A 20,977-nucleotide genomic window follows, 5' to 3' on the forward strand; every position below is an offset into this window, starting at 1 on the left:
TGTCATGGGAGTATTGACCCCTGATGTCAAAGGCCCCACAGCCCATCATCCAGCTGCTGTGATCACTGGGTGTGGTCAGGGCACTGGGCCCTGCTGTGCAAGAGGGACAAGATGAGGTAACAGAAAGGACCGTCTGGCTGGAAAACTCACAAGGCAGTGGGATGGGTGAGAAATGTGTGTCAAAGGCTGTGTTGTCACGAGATGAGACGCCACCCACCCGGTCACCCTCGGCACCTGTGCTCTGTGCTTCCTCAGAGCCTGCCTCCATTTTAGTGGTCTCCAAGCTCTGCTGCATTTACCTATTTTTATCTATGTCTGTCTTTCAGGGTAGATTTCAAGATATTCAAAGAAAGGGAATTTGTCTCAACTTAGTATCCTCCATCTCTTGCCCAAAGCAAATGTTCAGGTAGATTTGATGAACAGATGAAGAAGAGGTTCCTTAGGGCCCCAGGCTGTCTGCTCTGGAGTTGGCACTAGGCTCTGGCTTAAAGATGCCTTAAGAAAAGAGAGAGGGGCCTCCCTGGTGGCACAGGGGTTAAAGACAGCACTATTAAGGTATCACCAGCCACCATAGTATGAGTTCAATCCTGGGCCAGGGAGCTACCCACGTGGCGCAGCAGACCTCTCCTGTCTCACTCGCTGCTCCCCTCAGCAGTGTATTTCAATAGATCTGCCAATTCTGCTACCCATGTTCTCTGATGAATTCTCTCACCCCCCGCATCTCTGGCCTGTACCCCAGTTCTTGTATGCATAAATAAATAAATCTTTAAAAAAAAAAAAAGAAAAGAAAAGAGAGAAAGTAAGTGGAATTTGTAGAGGCTTTTTTCCCCCCACAGTTCCCCAAACCCTAAACTTCTTTCTTTAGCAAAGTAAAGAAAGTGGTCAGTGGAATAAACTAATTCGTACTAACATGTGAATGGCTCTAGGGGCACATGCATTTGCACAGGAAGCAGCCACCCCTTATCCTAGCTGGTTGTTGGTGTCGTGGCAGTGGCATCCTCAGCAAGGCTGGGTTTGCCCCCGGTCTACTTTCACCAGCTGTGCCCATGAGTAAGTTCACTCATCTTGCTGCGACTCCTTTTGCTGAAGCCTGAATGACACCTCCCTAGTCACGATCCAGGCTTGTGTGAAGATAAAATGAATCCGTGAACACAAAGCGCGTTTGCTCATTGAAATGTCCTAGAGGGAAAAAGGGATTGATACTGCCGGGACTTTGGGGCAGAGTGGGGCCTCCTCACTCTCCAAGTCAGACCTGAGTGGCTGGTGGCCCCGCATGGAAGCAACCTCCTCTTTCATCTTAGAGCTGCCAAGCAGAGAAGGGCACCCTGCTATTTCTTTCATCTTTCACCCCACCTCCTGGAGGAGGGAGAGCCCCAGCCAACCTTCCTAGTCTCACTCACCTCAGACAGTCTTTGATAAGGCCCCCTGCCATGGTGGCAAGGACCCCTTCAGAGGTCAGAGCACACACATCCCGCTCTCAGAACGCACCCTGGCCAGGCTTCCCTCCTTATTGGGAGCATGTTCTCCAGGTAGCTTCTGCCGAAATATCTAGGAGCAACCCAAATTCTCGCTAGCCCAGCCATGTCTCCATCCTCAATTCTCCATTCCCGTGGAGCTGGGGACACTGAACTGCCTCGCACATCTGAGAATTCCAGGTCATCCTGGCCTCTCCAGAGGGGACTGTTTTTCCTTGCCCTTTTCACCCAAAGCTCCCCTCACTCTCTCTTCAAGCCCCCAATTCTACAACTTCTGGGGCCCGGTTCCTTCCCTCTCTGACAGGCCTTCTCCAGACTCCCTGACTGCCAGGGTGCAGGGGCACAGCACTGATGCCAGCAGGACAGCACATTGGGGGCCTCAGAACGCTGCCCCCTTTCCACCTGCCAGCCAGGGACCCACCCAAGACTTCCCACTTCAGGCCACTCTCCCTACTCACCTCATGCCCATCCTCCACATTCGAGAAAATTCCCAAAGCTCCCAGTCTCATCTCTGTGCCTGCTTGGAGTCATGTGCCCGCACGTGCCTGGGGCTGCAGTTTGCATGCCCAGAAAGCAAGGACCATGTCTTGCTTTTGCAGCCCCAATGCCTGGCACAGAGCAGGTACTCAAAACCACGTTTCTTGAATTTAATTGTACCTGATGGTTTGGGGGACACCCACCCAGCAACGCTGCCAGCTCCCAGGAAGTCCCCCTCTGCTGAGGGCAGTCGGCAGCCACATTGCCATCTCTGGAGTTCCTGCCATTGGGGGTCGGCCCGTCTGGGTGAGCAGAGGCAGCCAATCTGAGACGCAAGGGTCAGTATGGGCGACTCGCCTCTTACATAAGTTAATTTAATGCCTAATTTCATGGAAAATCATCTCTTCCTCAATTCTGGGTGCTTGGGAATGATGTTTGAGGTTTGAGCCTGGGTCTGGCTACTCCAAGCTAGACCTTGACTAGAGAAAGATCCAGGGCACCAAACTCCAGGGAACAGTGGGTCGTTTCTTACCTAGAACTGAGGGCCCAGGAGGATAGAGCTGAGAACCCAGCCCTCTGATAGGAGACAGGGAACAGAGCCCCCAAATCAACCAGAGACCTAGATCTTTCTAAAGTGGTTAGTCTCCAATGAGCTGACACAGCAGCAAGAGCAACCAGAGTAAGTCAACCCAAGAAAATCTTTGGGCTGGGGGCGCTGACAGCAGCAAGGTGCAGGAAACTAGAGTCCCCGGAGTCTCCCCTGGGTGCTTTAGGAACCAGAGCCAGCTTGGTGGGTGGCTGCCTGGAGACAGGGCCCCAGCAGAGGTGGCCTGTCCATTACCGATGGGCCTTACTCCCTCATCTGTACTGCCTCGGGAGGGCCTGGCACCCAGGAGCAGAGGGAGCTCCACTGGGCTGGCCAGGGGGTGGGAGGCAATGATGCAGCACCCGCCTGGGTGTCCTCTGACTGGTTGGGTGATTCAGGTCCTGCCAGCACCTCGGATGTGCCGGGGCAAGTCCCAGCCTTCCCAGCATGCCTGGTGGAGGCCATGCTTCCTCCCTCTTCCCTCTGGAGGTTATGCCGGCCCTGTCTTCAGCTCTGCCCTTAAGCAGGCCAGGGCCTCCCTGGGGCCTGCATGGCATGTCCCCCAGGGGAAGCCCTGGGGGTGTCATGGGGCAGGCACCCACACCCCATGTGTCCTCTGGGCCTCAGGGGCACCCTAGCACTAGGGGAGCACAGGCATCATTATCACGTTTCCAATAAGGGGACAGGGCCCAGGACCTCAGAGCCAGCAAGTGGCTGGGACTCAGCTTAGCCAGGCTCACCCAGGCCTCTCTGGAGCCACAGCACTTTGGGACAGGACCACTTTGTCTGTGTCCTGTCCCAGAGGCTTAAGGGTGAGGCCTCTGGACTGAACCGGGGAAAGAGGAGGCCTGGAGGCCTCGACTGGGCCTAGACTGCTGCAGTCACCACAGCCTGGCAACTTTCTCCCAGTTGTGCCAAGAGCAGGCCTCCTGCCCTTGACCTCCCCCTGGGCTGAGGAATGAGGAGCAGGTGTACCCGCCTTGGGTGAACCCTTCTTACACTCTAGACCCTGCATTGAGATTTTGGGGTGCAGGATGTTCTGCACTCCAACCTGCATTGTTTCCCCTCCTACTGGACAGTGAGGAGACTGGTCTGAGGGCAACCAGAACCTTGTCTGAGGGAAAAAGGTTTGAGCCCAGGGCTGGCAATCCAAAACCCAGGCTCTTAATATTGGGGTCTAGACTTCACTTAAGGAGCCACCACTAAAGGGAAGTGACCCCCCACCCCTACCCAAAGTCCCTACAGGTGCCCTGCCGCAGCTCTCCCCTCCTGCCTAGGCCTCTCCCCATCCCCTTCCCTCCCCCATGGAACCTGGAGTGGGGGCTGGGGAGTGCAGCCTGAGTCCTCCACATTTGTCCAGCTGTACCTGCTGCAGCCTGGGGGCCCCCCCGCTACAGGGCTGGATGTGCCAGCATGCTTGGGCACGTGCCTACTTCTCTCAGGCCAGCTGCCTGCCCGCCAAGTGCTGCCGCAGCCGTCAAACCCTGAGTCCAGGCAGAAGAATCATCAGCTGAGTCCTCAGGACAGAGGCTCTGGGGGGACCTGCCTGTCAGCCCTGCAGCCTCAAGATGGCCCCCGCAGAGGAGACTACCCTGGCTGTGTCTCACTTCATGAATCTTGGTGGGAGAGGGAGGCAGGTCCAAAGTGTGGCAATTCACCCCCTTTTTACAGAGGGAAGAGGCTCAGACACAAACAAGGAAGTGCCATTGACCATCAGAAGAATTGAACCCAACTGGTCCCAGGACCCAGCACAGTGGGGCAGGCCTTGCTGGAAGGGGACAGGGTTTTGCTGGACGTCTGCCCTCACAGGCAGGGCCAGTGCTGTCCTTTCTTGGATTTGGCAGGGCTCATCTTTCCCCTTTCCAGGTTGTTTGCTTGCAACCTCAGGATCAGCTGAGAAGGCCCAGGTCCTCCCACCCTGCCCTCCCCCCTTCCGTGTGGACTGTGGTTAGCTGTGACATTTAAGAGCCAGGCAGGGAAGGCACCTGACCTTGGGGAGGAATGCGGGAAATGTCTGCAGCCTGAAGCAGTCACCCCCCACCTGGTGTGCAGGAATGTAGGCTCTGGCCCCCAAGGGAGGGGTGTGTGTGTGTGTGTGTGTGTGTGTGAGAGAGAGAGAGAGAGAGAGAGAGAGAGAGAGAGAGAGAGAGAGACCCCCCCCCCCCAAGGCCCCAGAAGGTCACCCAGTGAAATGCCCACACGCTTACAGGCGGTGAAGCTGAGCTCTCATGGCTGCCTCCTCCAGACACCAGCCTCGCCTGGTCTGATCCCACAGGGCAGATACCTGACTCCGCCACCTCCTCCAGACTGAGGCAGCCCAGCGGACCTCTCACCCTTGACATCTCAGACCCACAGAACCACGGAACCGGAACGTCTGAGACCTTGGAAATGAGCAGTTACCGCATCTGTTCTGTATTACAGGTGTGAGAACTGAGGCCCAGAGAGGCCATAGATGCACTGATTTTGTGCCAGGGCTCTGGGGTGGCTCCTTGCCTTTGTGCCCAAGGCCACCCAGCCCCTGGCCAGCAGGTGACCTGTGCTCTGATGGAAAGAGAATTTCTAAGTCACCCTTTGTGATTGAATCCTGAAAGGGTTGGTAAGGAGGCTGCTGCCCTCTTGTGGCCAAATCTAGACATGACCGCTGTCATCTGAGCCTCTGGTAGCTTCTCTCTAGAAGCTATGAACTCTCCCAAATACCCTTTTCCTGGAAAGTGCTCTTAAAGGGCTGGATGGAGCGGGCATCACTTCACCGCCCTCTGGCCTAGAGCCATAACTGCTGTAGATGCCCAGAGCAGGATGGGAAGTGGGGATGATGCCTGGGCCAAGTAAGGCCCAGTCTGTGTTTCCCAGAATGTGGAGTGTGGGGAGAAACTCAGTTTCCATGGGACAAATTAATCAACCAAACACTAGAAAGGATGATTTGAAAATTTAGAGAATATTTATTTCTCGGGAAGTTCCACAACAGCTGGCAGGCACTGCCCTCCCCTGCTCTAAGGAGCGGACCTCTCTCTCCTTTCTGGAGAAATCCCCTCTCTTCGGGTAGTGCCGGTGGGAAGGCTGGGATGTTAAGAGAAACCATACACAACACCCCAGAGCCTTAAAGAATAAAGCAACAAACAGCCTCCTCACACAAACGCACATGTACAAAATCAAGAGACGTAGAAAAGAGAGGCTTTGCTCCTCCCACTCTGGCTGGGCTGCTCTGCGGGATGGGTTGGGCAGCTGGGCCCCACCCTCCCAGTCTGGATTATGCAGAGGCTAACTGGTACGGAAGTGCCCCACAGCCAAGAAGCCCTGGCTTCAGAAAGAGGAAGGGCTACAGCTCTCCAGAGCTGGGCAGGGAAGATATGGGGTCAGGTACGAAAGAACAAACAAATAAATAAATAAATAAATAGAACCCAACGTGCTCCCAGAGACCTAAGGACTTAGGTTGAGGCTCAGGGCCCCTGGGGCCTGTTTCCCTGAAAGTAGCAGATTCAGTGACAGGCGGAAAAAATAAAAGGGGGAAATGCAAGTCCAAAGCCACAGCCTCCTGACCCCCGGGCCTGCATCCTTCAGATCTCAGGAGGTCCTGGCCCAGAACCCAGCTTCGGACAGCTCTGGTGGGAAGAGGCTAGCTTTGGCCTGGAAGATACCTAGGGACTGGGGGACCATTCCCCTCTTTTCCCTGCACTGTCTGGGGCCCTCAGTCTCTGCCTTCACTCTTGCCTTCACCCTGACCATGTCCAGGAGGGAACCAGAGTCGCCTCCAGGGCGGCTCTTCCCTGGTGGTCTGAGGCATGGCTCTCTCCTGCTCCCACGCCCACTGGCCATGCTGACCCTCGCAGCTAGAGTCAGCGGGAAGAAGTCCTCGTGCAACAGCAAATTATCAGAACAGTCCGTCTCCGGGTCCTCCTCTGCTCCATGTGCTCACAGGTGTCCCTACAGTCTCCAGCGGGGCCACCTCCAAGGCTCCCTGCAGGCCAACAGGAAGACGGCATCTGACAGAAGGAAGAACAGAGAAGGGGCAGGTGCTGCTGGACAGACACTGGGCAGGAGGCCAAACTGGACACATGAAGAAGTCTGAGGGGCTTGGGAGAAGCCTGGCCAGCCGGGGGCCTGGTGAGCACGGGGAAGGGGGGAGCTGGCCACTCAGCTGGGCAGCAGCACATGCTCCAGGAGGTAGGTGAGGGAGTCCCAGTGCTTCCAGAGGAGGAAGAGGACAAGGACCAGGAGGGCGGTGCTGGTGATGCGCAGGCGGGTCTTCATGAGGGGCGTGATGAAGTTGGCAATGGTGGACACGAACACCAGCAGCACGGCCATGAGTGCCAGGATCACGTTGATGAACTTGCCCAGCAGTGCCCTAGCGTTGGCATTCTCCACGCCCTCCAGCTGCACCACCTGTTGCTGCTGCTGCTGCAGCTCCAACTTGGTGACCCGAGTCAGGCAGGACTCCACGGCCTCCTACAAGGGTGGGGAAGGGAGGCTTAGGTGGGCAGGAGCCCGGGTGGAGCCCCACCTCCCCATTGAAGAGGTGACCACGCAGTGTGCCCTCCAGATGCCAGGCAGGGGAGCAGGGGAGGGCGGATGGGCTGAGGCAGGGGGCAGGGCCTTTTGTCTATGGTTGTTGGGGAGGAGGCTGGTTCACATGGGAAGGGAGGAGCCAGCCTCATCCTGGCTTCTGCTGGAGGCAGCTGAGAGTCTCGAAATGCCAAGTTCAAAATGCCAATTCATCGGCAAGGCTGCCATCAATGAGGTGGGGCCAGGTGACTCCCGCCAGCATGCCTGCCTCAGCCTAGCCTCTTCTCTACCCCACCCCACCTGCATCTTCACCCATTTCCCAGCAGCCTTGGCCAGTGAACAGCCTGGGCCCAAAGCCCCCACCTTGCAAGACCAAGACCCCCTCTTTCTGCCTCCCCGGGGTCGGGCCCCACTCTACCTGGATGTCCCGGGCCCTCTCATAGGACTGGTAGGCCACCTTCTCCTCCATGCTGGCCAGTTCCTGCTTCAGGTTGGTCATCTCGTTCTGGTGGAGCTCGGTCAGGTCGTTGAGCTGCTCCTCCAGCCGCTCGTACCTGGCAGAGTAAGGAGGTGTTACTGAGCCAGATCCCCAGTCTCCCTTCTCCCGGAATCCATTTCATTCATGTTCCACAGTGAGTCAACCCTCCCCACGCCTTCAGCCCTGTTCCAATTTTAACAGCGACAACAGCGAAAGCTACTATTTACAGAGCGTTCTATGGGCAGGCACCGTGCCATGCTCCCTCAGGGAGTCTCTCAACCCGGAGGGGATCACCAGCGTCACTCCATCTTACAGATGACAGGCATGGGGGGACTGAGGAATGTGCCTAAGAACACACATTCATGAGGGAGGAGCCAGAGCAGATTGGCTGCTGCCTGGCGCCAAGGCCCCAGCCCAGTGCCATCCCCGGAGCTGGCCCAGCTCTGAGGGCATGAAAGGTGCCAAGGTGACAACTGGGTGGGGTGGTTCAGCCTCAGACCCAGTTACCCCTCAACTTCCCAAACCTTCATATATATGAAGAAAACGTGCTAAGGCAAGATCCCCAAGAATCCTGAGGAGCAGGTGGCAAAGGCTACTTGAGGGGCACTGAGCAGTGGGGCGGTGGGGAGGGCATGCGGGACCAGAGGCCCCAGACCCAGCAGTCTTGGGTGCCGTGGGGGTGTTCCAGGGCCTGGGTGCCAGTGTTTGCATCCTGACCTCACAGGCCTGGACTCGGCATCTCCTCCAGCTGAGGAGGCAGGCCTTCTCACTGTGCCCGCTCCCCAGGCGAGGAGATAGGTGTGGGGTCCTAGCATTTTGCTCAGGTAGCTGGGATCTGAACCCAGGTAATCCAGATGCAAGGTCAGTGCTCTCAACCAGTGCCTCTCTGGATGAGGACAACAGCTGGTCCCTGCCTCAGTTTCCCCTTCAGACTGATCACACAGTCATCAAACAAGAAAACTCAAAGCCCCTGAGAGGAGCAGGACTTTCTTTCCATGGGTCCTATAATCATCGCTCCTGGCTGCCCTGGGAGTTGCACGAAGTAGCCCAGACCCCTTCCCGGCCTCCGCCAGCAGCCCGGACCCCTTCCCAGCCTCCGCCAGCTCAGGGCCCTTCCAGACATTCTTTTTTCTGCCTCTACAAGCCGGAGCCCGAAACAGGGCACCTGGGCCAACACCAGTGGCTGTCCAGCCTCAGGGCGGGCGGGGGCACGCACCTGTAGCGCTCTTCTTGCAGGCACTGGGTCATGTAGGTGTAGTCCCGCTGCAGCTGCGCCTTCAGGTCCTCCATGGAGTCCTCCAGGTGGGACTGGCCCTCCTTGATCTCCCGCAGCTCCTCCAGCAGAGTGTCCAGGTTTCCAGGGGCCCCATACAGTGTGTTCGACTTGGGGCTCCCCAGTGCCCCAGCAGGCCCTGCCCCGGAGTTGCTGCCAGCCCCAGCTGAGCTGGCGCTGGCACTGGAGCACTCATCGTCACTGCCGTACTTGGGGCTGGACACGAGTGTGGCGCTGCCGCTCAGCGCCCGGGCTGCCTCCTCAGGGGGCCCATCCTCCAGCGGGTCCTTCAGGTGGGCAATGTTGTCGGCGCTGCCAAACTTGTTGCGGATGAGGCTGGCGAACTCACGAGGCTTGGATACCACGGCGGTGTGGGTGGCCTGCGAGAGGCCCGAGAGGCTGCCCTTGACGCCCTCCACCACGCCGCCCCCGAAGCCACTGATGCCAGCCCGGACGTTGGCGCCCACGTCCTTCAGTCCCTGCTGCATGTCCCGCAGCACGTCCTTGGGCTGCCGCGAGGGCCCATTCTGCTCTATCTCCTTCAGCCGCCGGCGGTAGTGCTCCAGCTTCTTGTGCAGCTGGGCAATGGTCTGGGCCGACTTCTGGTTCTTCTTCTCGAACACCTGCTTGATGCGTGACACCTGCTGCTTGTCCGCATTGTTGGCCAGCTTCAGGTACTCCGCCACGTTGTCGTCCCGCGCCTCCTGCTCGATCTTGATCTGCTCCGTGATCTTCAGGATCTTCTGGTGCAGGTGGTCGATGGCAGCCTTGGTCCGCTGGGGGTCTGGGGCACCCTCCGGCACATCCAGGCTGACCGGGCCATCGGAGTCACCATGGCCAGAGCTGCCGGAGAGATTCAGGGCCACGAGGTCTCCCTTGTCAACCTGGGGTAGAGGCAAGGGGAAGACGTGTGAGTACCCCATGAAACTGAGGGAGGGGGCTTGGAGGGACCCTCTTGTGTGCCTCTGGGCATCTCTGGACTTGGTTTACTGGCCTGGAAAATGGGTGCCAGTAAGAATGGGATGAGTAAGAAACTTCATGGAAAGAGCAGAAAAGAGTAACCACAAGAGAGTTCCCTGGCCACTGCCATTTAGGAAGGGCCCTCACTCCTCCTGGCTTCCCAGCCCCTGTAACACCCCAAACGCAGCCTGGGCAGGACCGAGAGCTACAGGAGGGGCTTAGGGACACAACTACAAACAGACAGAACCTCCAGCCCAGCACGCTCATTGCTCCATCACACAGACCAAGCAGGTCTGAGGCTTCCCAGAGACTTCCCCAGGGAGAGGCCTCTGAGCTCAGCCACTTGGGCAGCCTCCCCTCAGAGCTGATGGAGCCTGTACCCCCCACCAGGAGCCTCTCCATCCTCCTAGCCCCACTTTCCTTACACAGTTCTGTGGGTCACTCCGCCTCTGCTGATGCACCCCCACCCCAGCCTCCGCATTACCTTCCCTGGAGTTGTCAGCAGCCTCTTCCGCTTCATCAGAGTGGGAGCTCCGGCCCCTCCTGTCTCCCAGAACAGAGGAGGTCACACACATGAGCACCCACCCCTCTGGCCAGGTCCCCAAAGCCTCAGGTCCCAGCAGCAACCAGCCAAGAGAGGCAGGGACCAATCTGGGGCCCCAGCCACCCAGCTTGAAAGGGGGTGAATGCGCAGGAAGGCGGTGACAGTCCCTTTTCCTTGCTGGCAGGCAGGGTGGCTTCCGAGCGCATCAGGGTGACACAAAGAAAGGAGCCCAGGGACTAGGAAGGGGGAGGGGAGGGTGAGCAGGGAAGGAAAGGTCACGGGCAACAGGCAAGAAGGGAGCTGTGGGGTCAGATGGCAGTGGCAGGTCTAGAGCACGGTGGGCCGTGCCCCTGGGCCTGGGAAGACAGCTCTGTCCACAGCGAGTCCCCAGTGTCTTATCATCATGCAACAACGGAAGTAGCAGGAAATGGCTCAACCCCATGTATTTTTACACACAGCACACCCCGAGTCAGCCCGGGTCAGGTCTTTGCTCTTTCTATGTGGGGGGGGGGGGGGGAGGGAGAAGGGCGGGTGAGGTATGTGTAGGGGAAGAGGTTAAACACAAAGAAAGTGGCCGAGTCACAAACACCAGAACGGGAAGCGGCACGTGCCAATAACAGGCAGAAGTCACTGGGCTCTGTTTCTGTACAAAGTGATTGGAAAACACTATTGAAAACAATAGCCCTGCCAGCTCCGGAGCCAGGGAGGGTGGCTCCTCCATGGGCTTCCTCTGGGGACTTTTCAGGTCACAGCTTCACCGAGGGTGCTGGGGACAGTGCCAGCCCCTTCCTGATCTCTCCCAAAGTTGACTTTCACTTTACATTTGCTTTGGGTTTCCTTAGGGGCCCCCTCACCCTCCCACCTAGTGCTCAGACCTTCAGCACCCTGCTCCTCTAAATGTCTGACCTCATATACCAGAGGAGCCAATTCTGAAATCTCCCTCAAAACCCCATCCTGCAAGGAACCCCTCCTCCCACACCATTCCCTGCAGGGACGGCAAATGGGCCATCACTCAAATTCCCAGATCTTTGGTGTCCCCACCTGCAAATGTGGGTCATCATATGTCCCCACAGTTCTTTTGTGAGGGTCGTACAAGATGATGTCCTGGCTCAATGCACACAGAAGGCACTTACTAAGTGCTGTCTGGACTTAGATGCCACTGTGCATCTCCAATTGTGCATCTCCATGCAGAGGACAGCGCCCGCCTCACACCTGGAGGTGTGTGGGAGGAGTGAATGAAGGACTGATGGACCAGGACATGCATGAAACAGCCAGTTCTCCGCTGTCCGGGCTCCGCTCTGGCAACCTGTTTGCTGTCTTTCCTCCCTCGACCTGACACCTGCGTAGCTTGCAAATGGAAAAGCAGTTGGCGCTGGCTGTGAAATCCCCATGAGTAGGCCCACCGTGGGGGCTGGGAGCCCCTCTTCCCAGGCCCAGGGGTCTCATGGCAGCCACAGCTCCTTCTTGCCTCCACCAAGGTTCAATGTCTGCTTCTGCCTCTCTTTCACAGAACACCCCACCGTGTTCTTCCTGTCAGGAGGAGGCAGCGCGCCCCAGGGACACCCCCACATGCACAGCTGCAGAGCCCTTTCAAGAGTGGAGAGACATGGGGTGACAAAAGGACAGAGCCCAGGAGGTGGCAGGCAAACAGGCTGAGATATGAAGAAGGAAAGTGAAAGCATGAGAAGAGAAAGATGAGAAAGCTGGTAAGAGGGAGAGAAGGTGTGAGAGACAAGAAAGAGATTTGCCAAAAGAAAAAGAGTAGCAACAAGATAGAGACAGGCCAGAGGGTCCGAGGGGCAAAGGGCAGGGCGCGGCGTTGGGGACCCAGTGGCATTTCCACGGGCACACAGCTGGTGAGACATAGCCGGCTTGAAAGCAGCACTTGCCTCCAAATTCTCACTTTGCTCTTTGCTGCTGTTGTTTTTAAACTTCCCCTGACTCAGTTTCCTTATCTGGAGAAGGGGAGTAATTCTGAAAGGAGACCCAGTCTCAGGGCAGACAGCAGCTGGTCCAAAGCCACTAGGGAGGCTGCAGTTGAAAAAAGGAAGACATTGGGGTCACCAAGGATGGGAAGGGATTGACCCTGGTACCTTGCTAGTGAGAAAGAAAAATAGAGCCATCTGGAGAGCAGTTTAGGGGTTCCTCCAAAAAAGCAGATTTACCACGTGATCTGTCAATTCCACTCCAAGGTACAAACCCAAAAGCCGTGACAATGGGTGTTCAGACAAATGCCTGGAAACACAGACAGCGCTGTCCACAACAGCAAGGGACTGGCATGAGGCAGATGCCCGCCGTGCACCAGGAAAATGGTTGTGTCCACCCAGGGGAGGACCACTTGGCCGTACAGGAACCGGACACTGATACATGCTCCATGGATGAACCTTGAAGTCGACACAAAGGGCCACCGGTGAAGGGCCTCACTCACAAGAAACATCCAGAATAGTTACACCACATAGAGAGAATGATTAGTGGTTGTTGGGGACTGGGAGAAGAGAAGGAGGAGTGGCTTAATGGCATGGGTTTCCTTTGGGGGCAATGAAAACGTTCCGGAACTAGACAGAGGTGATGGTGGCAAAGTCAGCTGTGCAAGGCCAGGTCCTCTAACCCGCTGGCCTGGGCTGCAGCTCCAGCCAGCATCCTGTTCCAGTGGCCCGTGGGAGGGCATCTGGGCCCTGCACCTCACAGTCTCATTTTCTTTTCTTTAAAGATTTATTTATTTATTTATAAATAAATGGCTATAGTCAGAAGCACGGGAGGATGAGAGAATTCACCAGAGCCTTGGGCCTAGCCTTGGGCCTCCCTGGTGGTGCAGCGGTTGTGAAGTTGCCCGCAGCCTCTACAGCACCAGTTCGATCCCCGGCCACCGGGTGAGGGTCCCACATGGCGCGCAGACCTCTCCTGCCGCCCGCTGCTCCCCTCAGCAGTGTACTTCGGTCCTTCTGCCTGCTCTGCTCCCCGCTCTGGCTCTGGTGAATTCTCTCACCCTCCCGCGCTTCTGACTGTACCCAGTGCTTATATAAATAAATTAATAAATCTTTAAAAAAAAAATTCACCAGAGCCAGAGTGGGGAACAGAACAGGCAGATCGATGAAATACACTGCTGAGGGGAGCAGTGGGCGAGGCAGGAGAGGTCTGCGCGCCATGTGGGACCCTTGCCAGTGGCTGGGGATCGAACCGGTGCTGCAGAGGCAGCGGGTAGCTTTGCAGCCCAGCGCTCAACTGCTGCACCACCAGGGGAGGCCCTCACAGTCTCATTTTCAACAGAGCAGAAGCTCTTCCTCCCTCACACCCACCCACTGTCCTGCGGCTGGGGACTAAAAAGATGAGCCACACAGATCCCCCTCCCCCCTGCCTCCTCCTGCCCTGGCCCCCAAGGCCCTGCACCCCCCAAGGACCAGCACTCCTCTCCTCTAGTCCACAGCCTTCCCTTCCCATTAGGTCTACCCCTTGGTTCTGGCCAAATCCACACCTTCCCTGTCACTAGCAGGCTAGCCCCCCAGCCCCCAGCATGGTGAGGGCCGCTACACATGCCCCTCTGTTCTCACAAAGCTGCCACAGAGCCTCACAGGGCCGTGCCCCCAAACCCTGTGTCCACAGCCAGCTGCCAGCCACACAGCTGAGACTGTCTGGCCACCCCACTCTCCTGTCCACACAGGCTGAAAACTTCAGACACTGAGCCCAGGCGAGGCAAGCTCGAAAGGGAGAGCTGTGGGGGGAGCCTCGCTTCTCTCATCACCCTCATCCAGCCCAGGGAAACTGGGGGGTACAGGAGATTCCCTGCTCCAGGTAGTCTGGAGCAAAGCAGTACCCAGTGGCCAGGGCTAACCGAGACTGAGGTCTCAGCGGTGCTCACACTCCTGTATGTGCTCCTGCTCCAGGAGGCCCACATTGGGGTGGAGGCCCCCACCATTTGTCCTCTCAGCACTACAGACTCCTCCCTGGCCCTCACAACCACTCAGACTGAGCTGAATTAGGCACTGGGCCTGGTTCAGGCTCCCCAGCCCTGGCTCCTGAAGCCCTCCCCAGCACCCACCTTCTCAGGGCTGAGCTCTCCTCCTGGCTAGGCCCGCTGCCCCTTTGCAGCACCAGCCTGGGCCTGGGCGCCAGGCGGGGGCATACAGCGGGCACCGGGATGGGGGGCCAGGCTTCCGGGAAGAGAAGGGCAGTGGCCGAGTAAGCTGTGATGCGAGTGTTGTGGGTCCACATGCCACCTCAAGGTGGGCCCACATGCCACCTCAAGGTGGGCCGTCAGCAGCCGCCACTGGCAAGGTCTGTGCGTGCCACAGCGGCTCCCAGGAGACTTGGGCCTCCCCACCTGTGCTCCCTCCTCCAGAGGCTCCTCCACAGAGCTACAGAGTGCACCTGTGCCCGTCGCAGAGCAGGTGGCTCGGACGGGGCTCCTGCCCCACAAGTGTTCAGGTGTTGAGAGCCAACACTGAGGTCGCTCAGAACAAAAGCAGGAGAGAAAAGGGATTTCCAGGCAACTGTGCCTGTCCCTTTGGGTGCAGGCAGCCATGTCCCGGCAGGTGCCCGCCATTGGGGACCGGATGACTCAGTAGAGAAGCTGCTCCCTCTGGCCTCTTGACCAAGTGAGGGCCTTTCCTGGGGCCAATTGCTTGCTCACAGGTGCCCTTTTGCACAAGTTCCTAGAGGGAAAGGGAGGTGAGGCTGACCAGGATGGGAAAGGAAATCCATGGCTGGCTAAAGTCCTTCCAAATCCCACCCACAGATGCGTTTGACCTGTGGGTGAAGCTGGGAGTGGGGAATCTGACATCAGCCACACCAACCTGGAGTCCCTGCCAGAGCAGACTGGAAAAGTCATTCCAACTCTCACAGCTGCCTGCAGGGGCTCCCTGCCTCCAAATGAACCCTCTGGAGCCAAGTGCTCCAAGGTGGGGCACCCCCCTCTTTGTGCCTGGGAGCCTAAGCTGCTTTTCTCCAGCAGGTAGGGAAGCAATGATTAATATGTAATGGGGTACCCCGGGTCTGTTTACCAGGGTCGGGAGGGGGGCTCAAGTGCTGCAGGGAGGCCCCAGTCAACACCTAGGGGATTCAAGGGGCAGCTGCCCTTGGGAGCTGGCTCTCCCTGCAATGTCCCTTCCCCTGTGGCCTGCCATGCCCTTGGGGCTTAAAGATATTTCAGAGGGCCTCCCTGGTGGTGCAAGGAGTTAAGTCTCAGCAATATGAAGCCGTCCATAGCCACTGCAGCACGGGTTCAATCCCCAGGCCAGGGAGCTACCCAGATGGCGCAGCAGACCTCTCCTATCTTGCCCGCTGCTCCCCTCAGCAGTGTGTTTTGGTACATCTGCCTTTTCTGCTCTCCACTCTGTCTCTGGTGGAGTCTCTCACCCCCCCACACCTCTGGCCTGTACCCCTGCTCTTGTATGCATAAATAAATGAATCTTTAAAAAAAAAGAAAAGATATTTCAGACTGCAGGGAGCAGACACCAGTTGGGGCCTCTGCCAGCCCCTGCTGCAGCACCCCTCCCCCCTGCCTCCTCCTGCCCTGGCACCCCGAGGCCCCGCACCTCCCAAGGCCCAGCACTCCTCTCCTCTAGTCCACAGCCTTCCCTTCCCATTAGGTCTACCCCTTGGTTCTGGCCAAATCCACACCTTTCCTGTCATCTCATTCCTTGCCGTGCTGAGAACAATGTCCTTTGTCCTGTACTCTCCTCACACTCTCAGGCCCCTAGAGGCCCCCAAGCTTCCCTCTCACCCTACGGTCTCCTCCATTGTCCATCCTCCATTTTGTCCAACAGCTACAAGCATCTACCATGGGGCTCTTTCTGGGACTTCCCACAGTGCTCCTGGAGTCAGTGCTCACTGCACCTTCAGACTCCCCTCTCCCTAGCACCATTCATTTCTCCCTCATCAGAGGAGACATAGCCTGGAACACTCCTCCACAGAGTTTCACTCCTCTGGTCCCAAGTGGAGTGACACTGGGCTACAGGCTTCCAGAGGCATCTATGCCGGGGATTAAGCATGCCCCCTATACCCCCACCCTGGGCCCTCCCCCATCCCGGCCAAGGCTCTTTACCCACCCTCAGGGCCCTTTCAGTGCTCATCTGCCTGGGGCCTGGTGTTCACTCCTCTTCCCTTCTCCCATCCACCAAGATTTCCCCAGAAATCTCTTTGCCCCCAACAGAGACCTCACCTGTGTGGGTACCATTTCCCCAAGCCATGCTGGCAACGGGGTTCCAGGGCTTCAGGGGCCCCAGCTATCTGCAGGCTGTGCCAGGGCCCCGAGGTCACAGTCCTGGGGGAGCCCTGGGCTTGCCAATGAGAGCTGGGGCCTGCGTGCAGGTGTGCCCAAGCCCCAGGCTCTGCAGCTGCCATCTCCAGTTTGAAGCCCAGCTGGGGATTAGGCTTGGATTGCTCTGGAGATTTCCCCTCCCCCGGGCCATGGGCTGCTCCTTCCCATCTCCACGGGGATCAACAAGCTCTGATGAAGCCCCCTTCCTGGCCATCCCCAAATGCAGCTATTGCCACTGTGAGTTCAGTGTGCATGGGGACACCCAGACACGGCAGGCAGCAGCTCCAGCATAGGAGATGGGGCGCTGGGGAGCTCTCAGAGCTGTGCATGGCTAAACTGCCCCCCCCCCACCAGAGAGACACTTGACTCCTCCCCTCCACAGTGCATGCCCAGAGCCATCTCTCCCATCAGAAGCCCATCCGTGGAGCCTAGTCTTCAGCCTCAGAATGAAAGTGGGCCTTCTCTTCATACTTCCAGGCAAAGGCAATCTCCAAAGCTCCCCAAAGCTGCAGGGGGCTCCATGGCAGAGCATAACACAGGCAGCCCAGCCTGGAGACCTCTGCCTCTCTCCCTGCTACACTGCCCGCTGGCTTAAGGTGCCATCACACCCAAGGCATCCCTCCTACTCCAGTAACCACCAGAGGGCTCGGAGAGCAGTCAGCCTCGCTAGGGACTCCCTTTGCTCTGAGCCCCTCCCTAGAAGTCCACTCTCCACTCAGGACACCCCCAGCTCCTCTCCCCTCATCCCCCTGCACTGTCCAGGCAAAATCACCCCAGACAAAACGTGGATGGCAAACTCACAGCAGTCTCCTCTCCCTTGGACTTCATCATGACAGCCTCAGCGGGAATCCTGCGCGTGGCCAGCAGAGGGGGCCCGAGGTCTACGTTGAGGGGTACACTGAGCAGTGGCAGGGTGGCAAGCAGTGGCAGGGCCAGTGGGGTCTCTGTAAGGGCAATCTCCCAGGGTAGAATCCCCAGCCTTGGAAGGCAAAGTGAAGGTGATTCTGGACCCCACAGGGTTTAAATACTGAGGGTCATCATGACTCACGCTGAGGGGGGCGGTCCCAAGTTCAAGACGCTACGGAGAGATAAGAAAGGCACAGCACTATCTTTGGTGCCCATGCCAGGGCCTGCAATCAAAAACACCAAGAGCAGGAGTCCCCAATCCCCAGCTGTGGGACTTCACAAACATTTGTGGAGGCTGATGACTTGGGGTTTGAGGATGGGAGCCTAGAAAAGCATGTTACACAGGTCCCAATATCTGGGGCCAGCTTTGATGGATGTGGTCAAGGACACATGGGGTCAGGGTACCCTTCCAGCAGCCCCCAGTCTGTCAGCAATGTGGCATCCATTTTTCTGCACAACGGCTATGTGTCAAGAGGTTCCAGGCTTTCCTGGCCCTCGGAAGGCAGGTCGGATCTGAAGCACATCTGAGCCCATCCCAAGTGTAGCCAACCCTCCCTCAGTATTTACATCTCAGAATGATTGGATGATCGCTCTCATTTAGCTGCAAAGGAAGACAATTCAGCCACTGCAGGTTCATCTTGGGAAGCAACAGATGGAGGATGCGTGGTCTTCTCACGCTCCAGACACCTCACCCCTGCCCGCCTCTCCAGGTCCCATGAATGAAGCTAAGATTCATGCAAGAGGGCAGTGGCAGCAGGAAGGGGCTGAGTAAACTGAGGTCTGGGGCTTTCTGCAGGGGTCTCACTCTGCAAGCTGCCTGGGGTCCCAAAGGCTCAGAAAGCACTGGATTAAAAGCAGCAGAAGCAGCAGCAGCAGGAGGGGGCTCCTGCCAAGTGGCCTCTGCCAAGTCACCCTGACACAGGCCTTTACAACCCCCCAGGGCAGCTCCATCCCACTCCAGGCACAAGGACCCATCAGTGCAATGACTGGACAGCAGGGATAGGGGGTGGGGAGGGAGCTCAGGGGTGGGCTAAAAGTCTGCTAAGAGAAAAGGAACAAACAGGCCGCGGATGTCTGCCAGGCAAGCCAGCAGGAGCGATGCTGTTTCCTCTGGGTCTGTTCTCATCTCTACATGTGAGAATGTTCCTAAACTTGCAAGGACACAGAGCTCCTGCTTGGGGTGTGGGGAGCAGGATCTGAGGTGGGAGTCTCAGTCCAGTGTCCACCCTGCCCTGGGGAGTGGGTGCGAGGACTGGGCCCTGGGCCCTGGCTGACCCTTTCCGGGGCGCAGGAGACACCTGGACTCAGGGATCACCTGCCAGCTCTGTGGCTTGGACAGGTCCTAGACACACTTCTTTACAACTGCATGGGGGGAAGCAGCAGCTGGAGAAGGAAGACTCGGGGTGAGGCCAGAGGCATCAGGGGATGCAGGGGATGCAGAGGATGTGCGAGCTGAGCCCTGGGGACTCTCCCTTGGCCATATGTCGGTTTCCTAGCTGCAAAATGAACAAACGATCTTTATCTCCTGGGGCTGTTGTAATGATAAAACTGGAACATGAGTGGAAATGCCTGACATGGAAGTTTTGTTACACATCAATAGATGACTGGTCCTCAGGCTCCCTCATTACGTGAGTACATACACTCACACATCCTAACCCCAGGTCACACTAGTACCTGGGCGGTCAGGCCTTAGACAGAAAAAGACAACAAGGAGCTGCCAGATGAAGCAACTTTGGGAGCATGGTGGGCGGACCTGCCTGGGCACCATGGTGGGGAGAACTGCCTGGGCACCAAAACTGTGGGCTCTGAACAGACATGCTCACAAGCATCTATGGTTTTGCAGCAAGAAAGCACCACTGGGCCTCCCCTGGTGGCACAGGCAGTTGAGCACAGCGCTGTGAAGCTGTCCGCAGCCTCTGCAGCGCTGGTTCGATCCCAGCTGACCAGTGAGGGTCCCACATGGCACAGCAGACCTCTCCTGTTGTGCCCGCTTCTCCCCTCCACAGTGTATTTTGTCAGTCTGCCTGTTCTGTTCCCCACTCTGTCTCTGGTGAATCCTCTCACCCTCCTGCACATCTGGCCTGTACCCCGGTTCTTGTGTAAATAAATAAATCAATCTTAAAAAAAAAAAAAAAAGAAAACAATACTGCGAGTTCTTCCTGAAAAGCCCTGGTGGTCTCTGCTCCTCTGTGGCCACCTCAGCAAGGCAGGGCCCCCGTCACTTGCAGGCTCAGGCGGTGGAGCTGCAAGTGCCCAGGTTCAGGGGTGACAGATGGACTCCCATCACCCTGGAAGGGGGCGCTGGCAGGACGCCCAGGCCCTCCCCTCTGCTCATCCGGCTGGCCTCGGCCCTCACTGGCTTCTTCTTCAAATTTAGATTTGTCTTTCTCTAAGCTTAATTTTCACGTCAGGTCCCTTCTTTAATATTCTTCAAATATTAAATATTTTTCCTGCTTCCTGGCCCTTGCTATTACTCTTAAGTCCCACCCACTCACCACCTTCTTTTAATCTTCCCACTTAATTTTCTTTCTCTTGGAGGGAAAAAAAAAGCACAAACCACACACACACTCTGAACAGTGGGAAACCTGAGAAGTCAAAGGCTTTAGCAGCAAAGACTGATGCTGAGAAGCAGCTAAATTTAGTGCTTAGATACAAGGTGAGGCCTTAAAATTCTCAGGCTCTGAATGTGCTGTGAAAATCTCCCAGTTCAGGTTTGTCTATGAAAGGCTGCAGCTCACCTCTCAGAAAGGGGGTATTGGGAAGCGGTCAGCATTCAGAGATCCTCCTCTCTCACTTTAAGACCCTGCCAAAGAGCCCTGCTTTCCCCAGGAAAAGCAGAAGGAAGATGCTTATTCATTAGGGTGAACCAGCACAGCCAAGACGGGCACGTTTCCCAGGGGCTCATGGAGAGTCAAGGCCATGGGCAGGGAAGAAGACAGCGGAAGCTGCTGGACATACATCAGCGCGCCACCTCCCTGGGGCTTCCGGGAGGGGGGAGGCCATTGCTTCCACCCGCCAGCCTGGGGATCTCCCCCAGATAGTCCTCTTTAGGGAGACCTGCTGGGGCTCCGGCACCAGGCAGATGCTGGGCAGTGGTGCGAACCCCTCCCTTAGGTCACTCTTAGTTTCATGGCTCTCACCGCGGCCCTGGGGAAAGGAACACTGGAGCGGACTGGGGAGAAGGTGACCCAGCAAGGAAGAAGCATCTCCTTTTGGGCAATTTTTAGGAACCAGAGTCCTTTGCTCCACCCTATTTGCCAAGAATAATTCAGAATGATCTCTTTCTAAGAGCAGAGGATGGAAACAGGCTCTGGGCACCCTGCTGACCTGATGCGATTAAACGAGAACTTCAAGTGCAAGTGCAAACTACGGTGTGCGATTCCACTGGCCCTGATGCCAGGACCAGAGACAAGACCGAATGCCCAGGCCCTGAGGGGTAGGGGGTACACCTGATGCTGTCTCCTTGGCAGTGAAGAAACCTTATATAAGGAAGTTAATGTTACAGGCGCTGTCTCTCCAGGG

General features: G+C 57.1%; 1 protein-coding gene across 2 annotated transcripts in view; it reads right to left on the minus strand.

Moving 5' to 3' along the window:
- Nucleotides 1–6,669: 6,669 nt before the first annotated feature.
- Nucleotides 6,670–20,977, minus strand: part of TMCC2 (transmembrane and coiled-coil domain family 2) — a gene marked incomplete at both ends in the record, with an annotated part of 35,704 nt that continues 21,396 nt past the window's right edge. Inside the window, 4 exons of one of the 2 annotated variants that reach the window (XM_084244733.1) lie at nucleotides 6,670–6,981; nucleotides 7,457–7,592; nucleotides 8,733–9,673; nucleotides 17,351–17,377. In XM_084244733.1, the coding sequence (XP_084100859.1) occupies nucleotides 6,670–6,981; nucleotides 7,457–7,592; nucleotides 8,733–9,673; nucleotides 17,351–17,377 (1,416 nt within the window). Of the gene's footprint in view, nucleotides 6,982–7,456; nucleotides 7,593–8,732; nucleotides 9,674–17,350; nucleotides 17,378–20,977 lie in introns of those variants that run through there. The other variant, XM_084244732.1, reaches the window with a different exon arrangement.

This window comes from Talpa europaea, assembly GCF_964194135.1.
Source record: "Talpa europaea genome assembly, chromosome: 10".
NCBI lineage: Eukaryota > Metazoa > Chordata > Mammalia > Eulipotyphla > Talpidae > Talpa > Talpa europaea.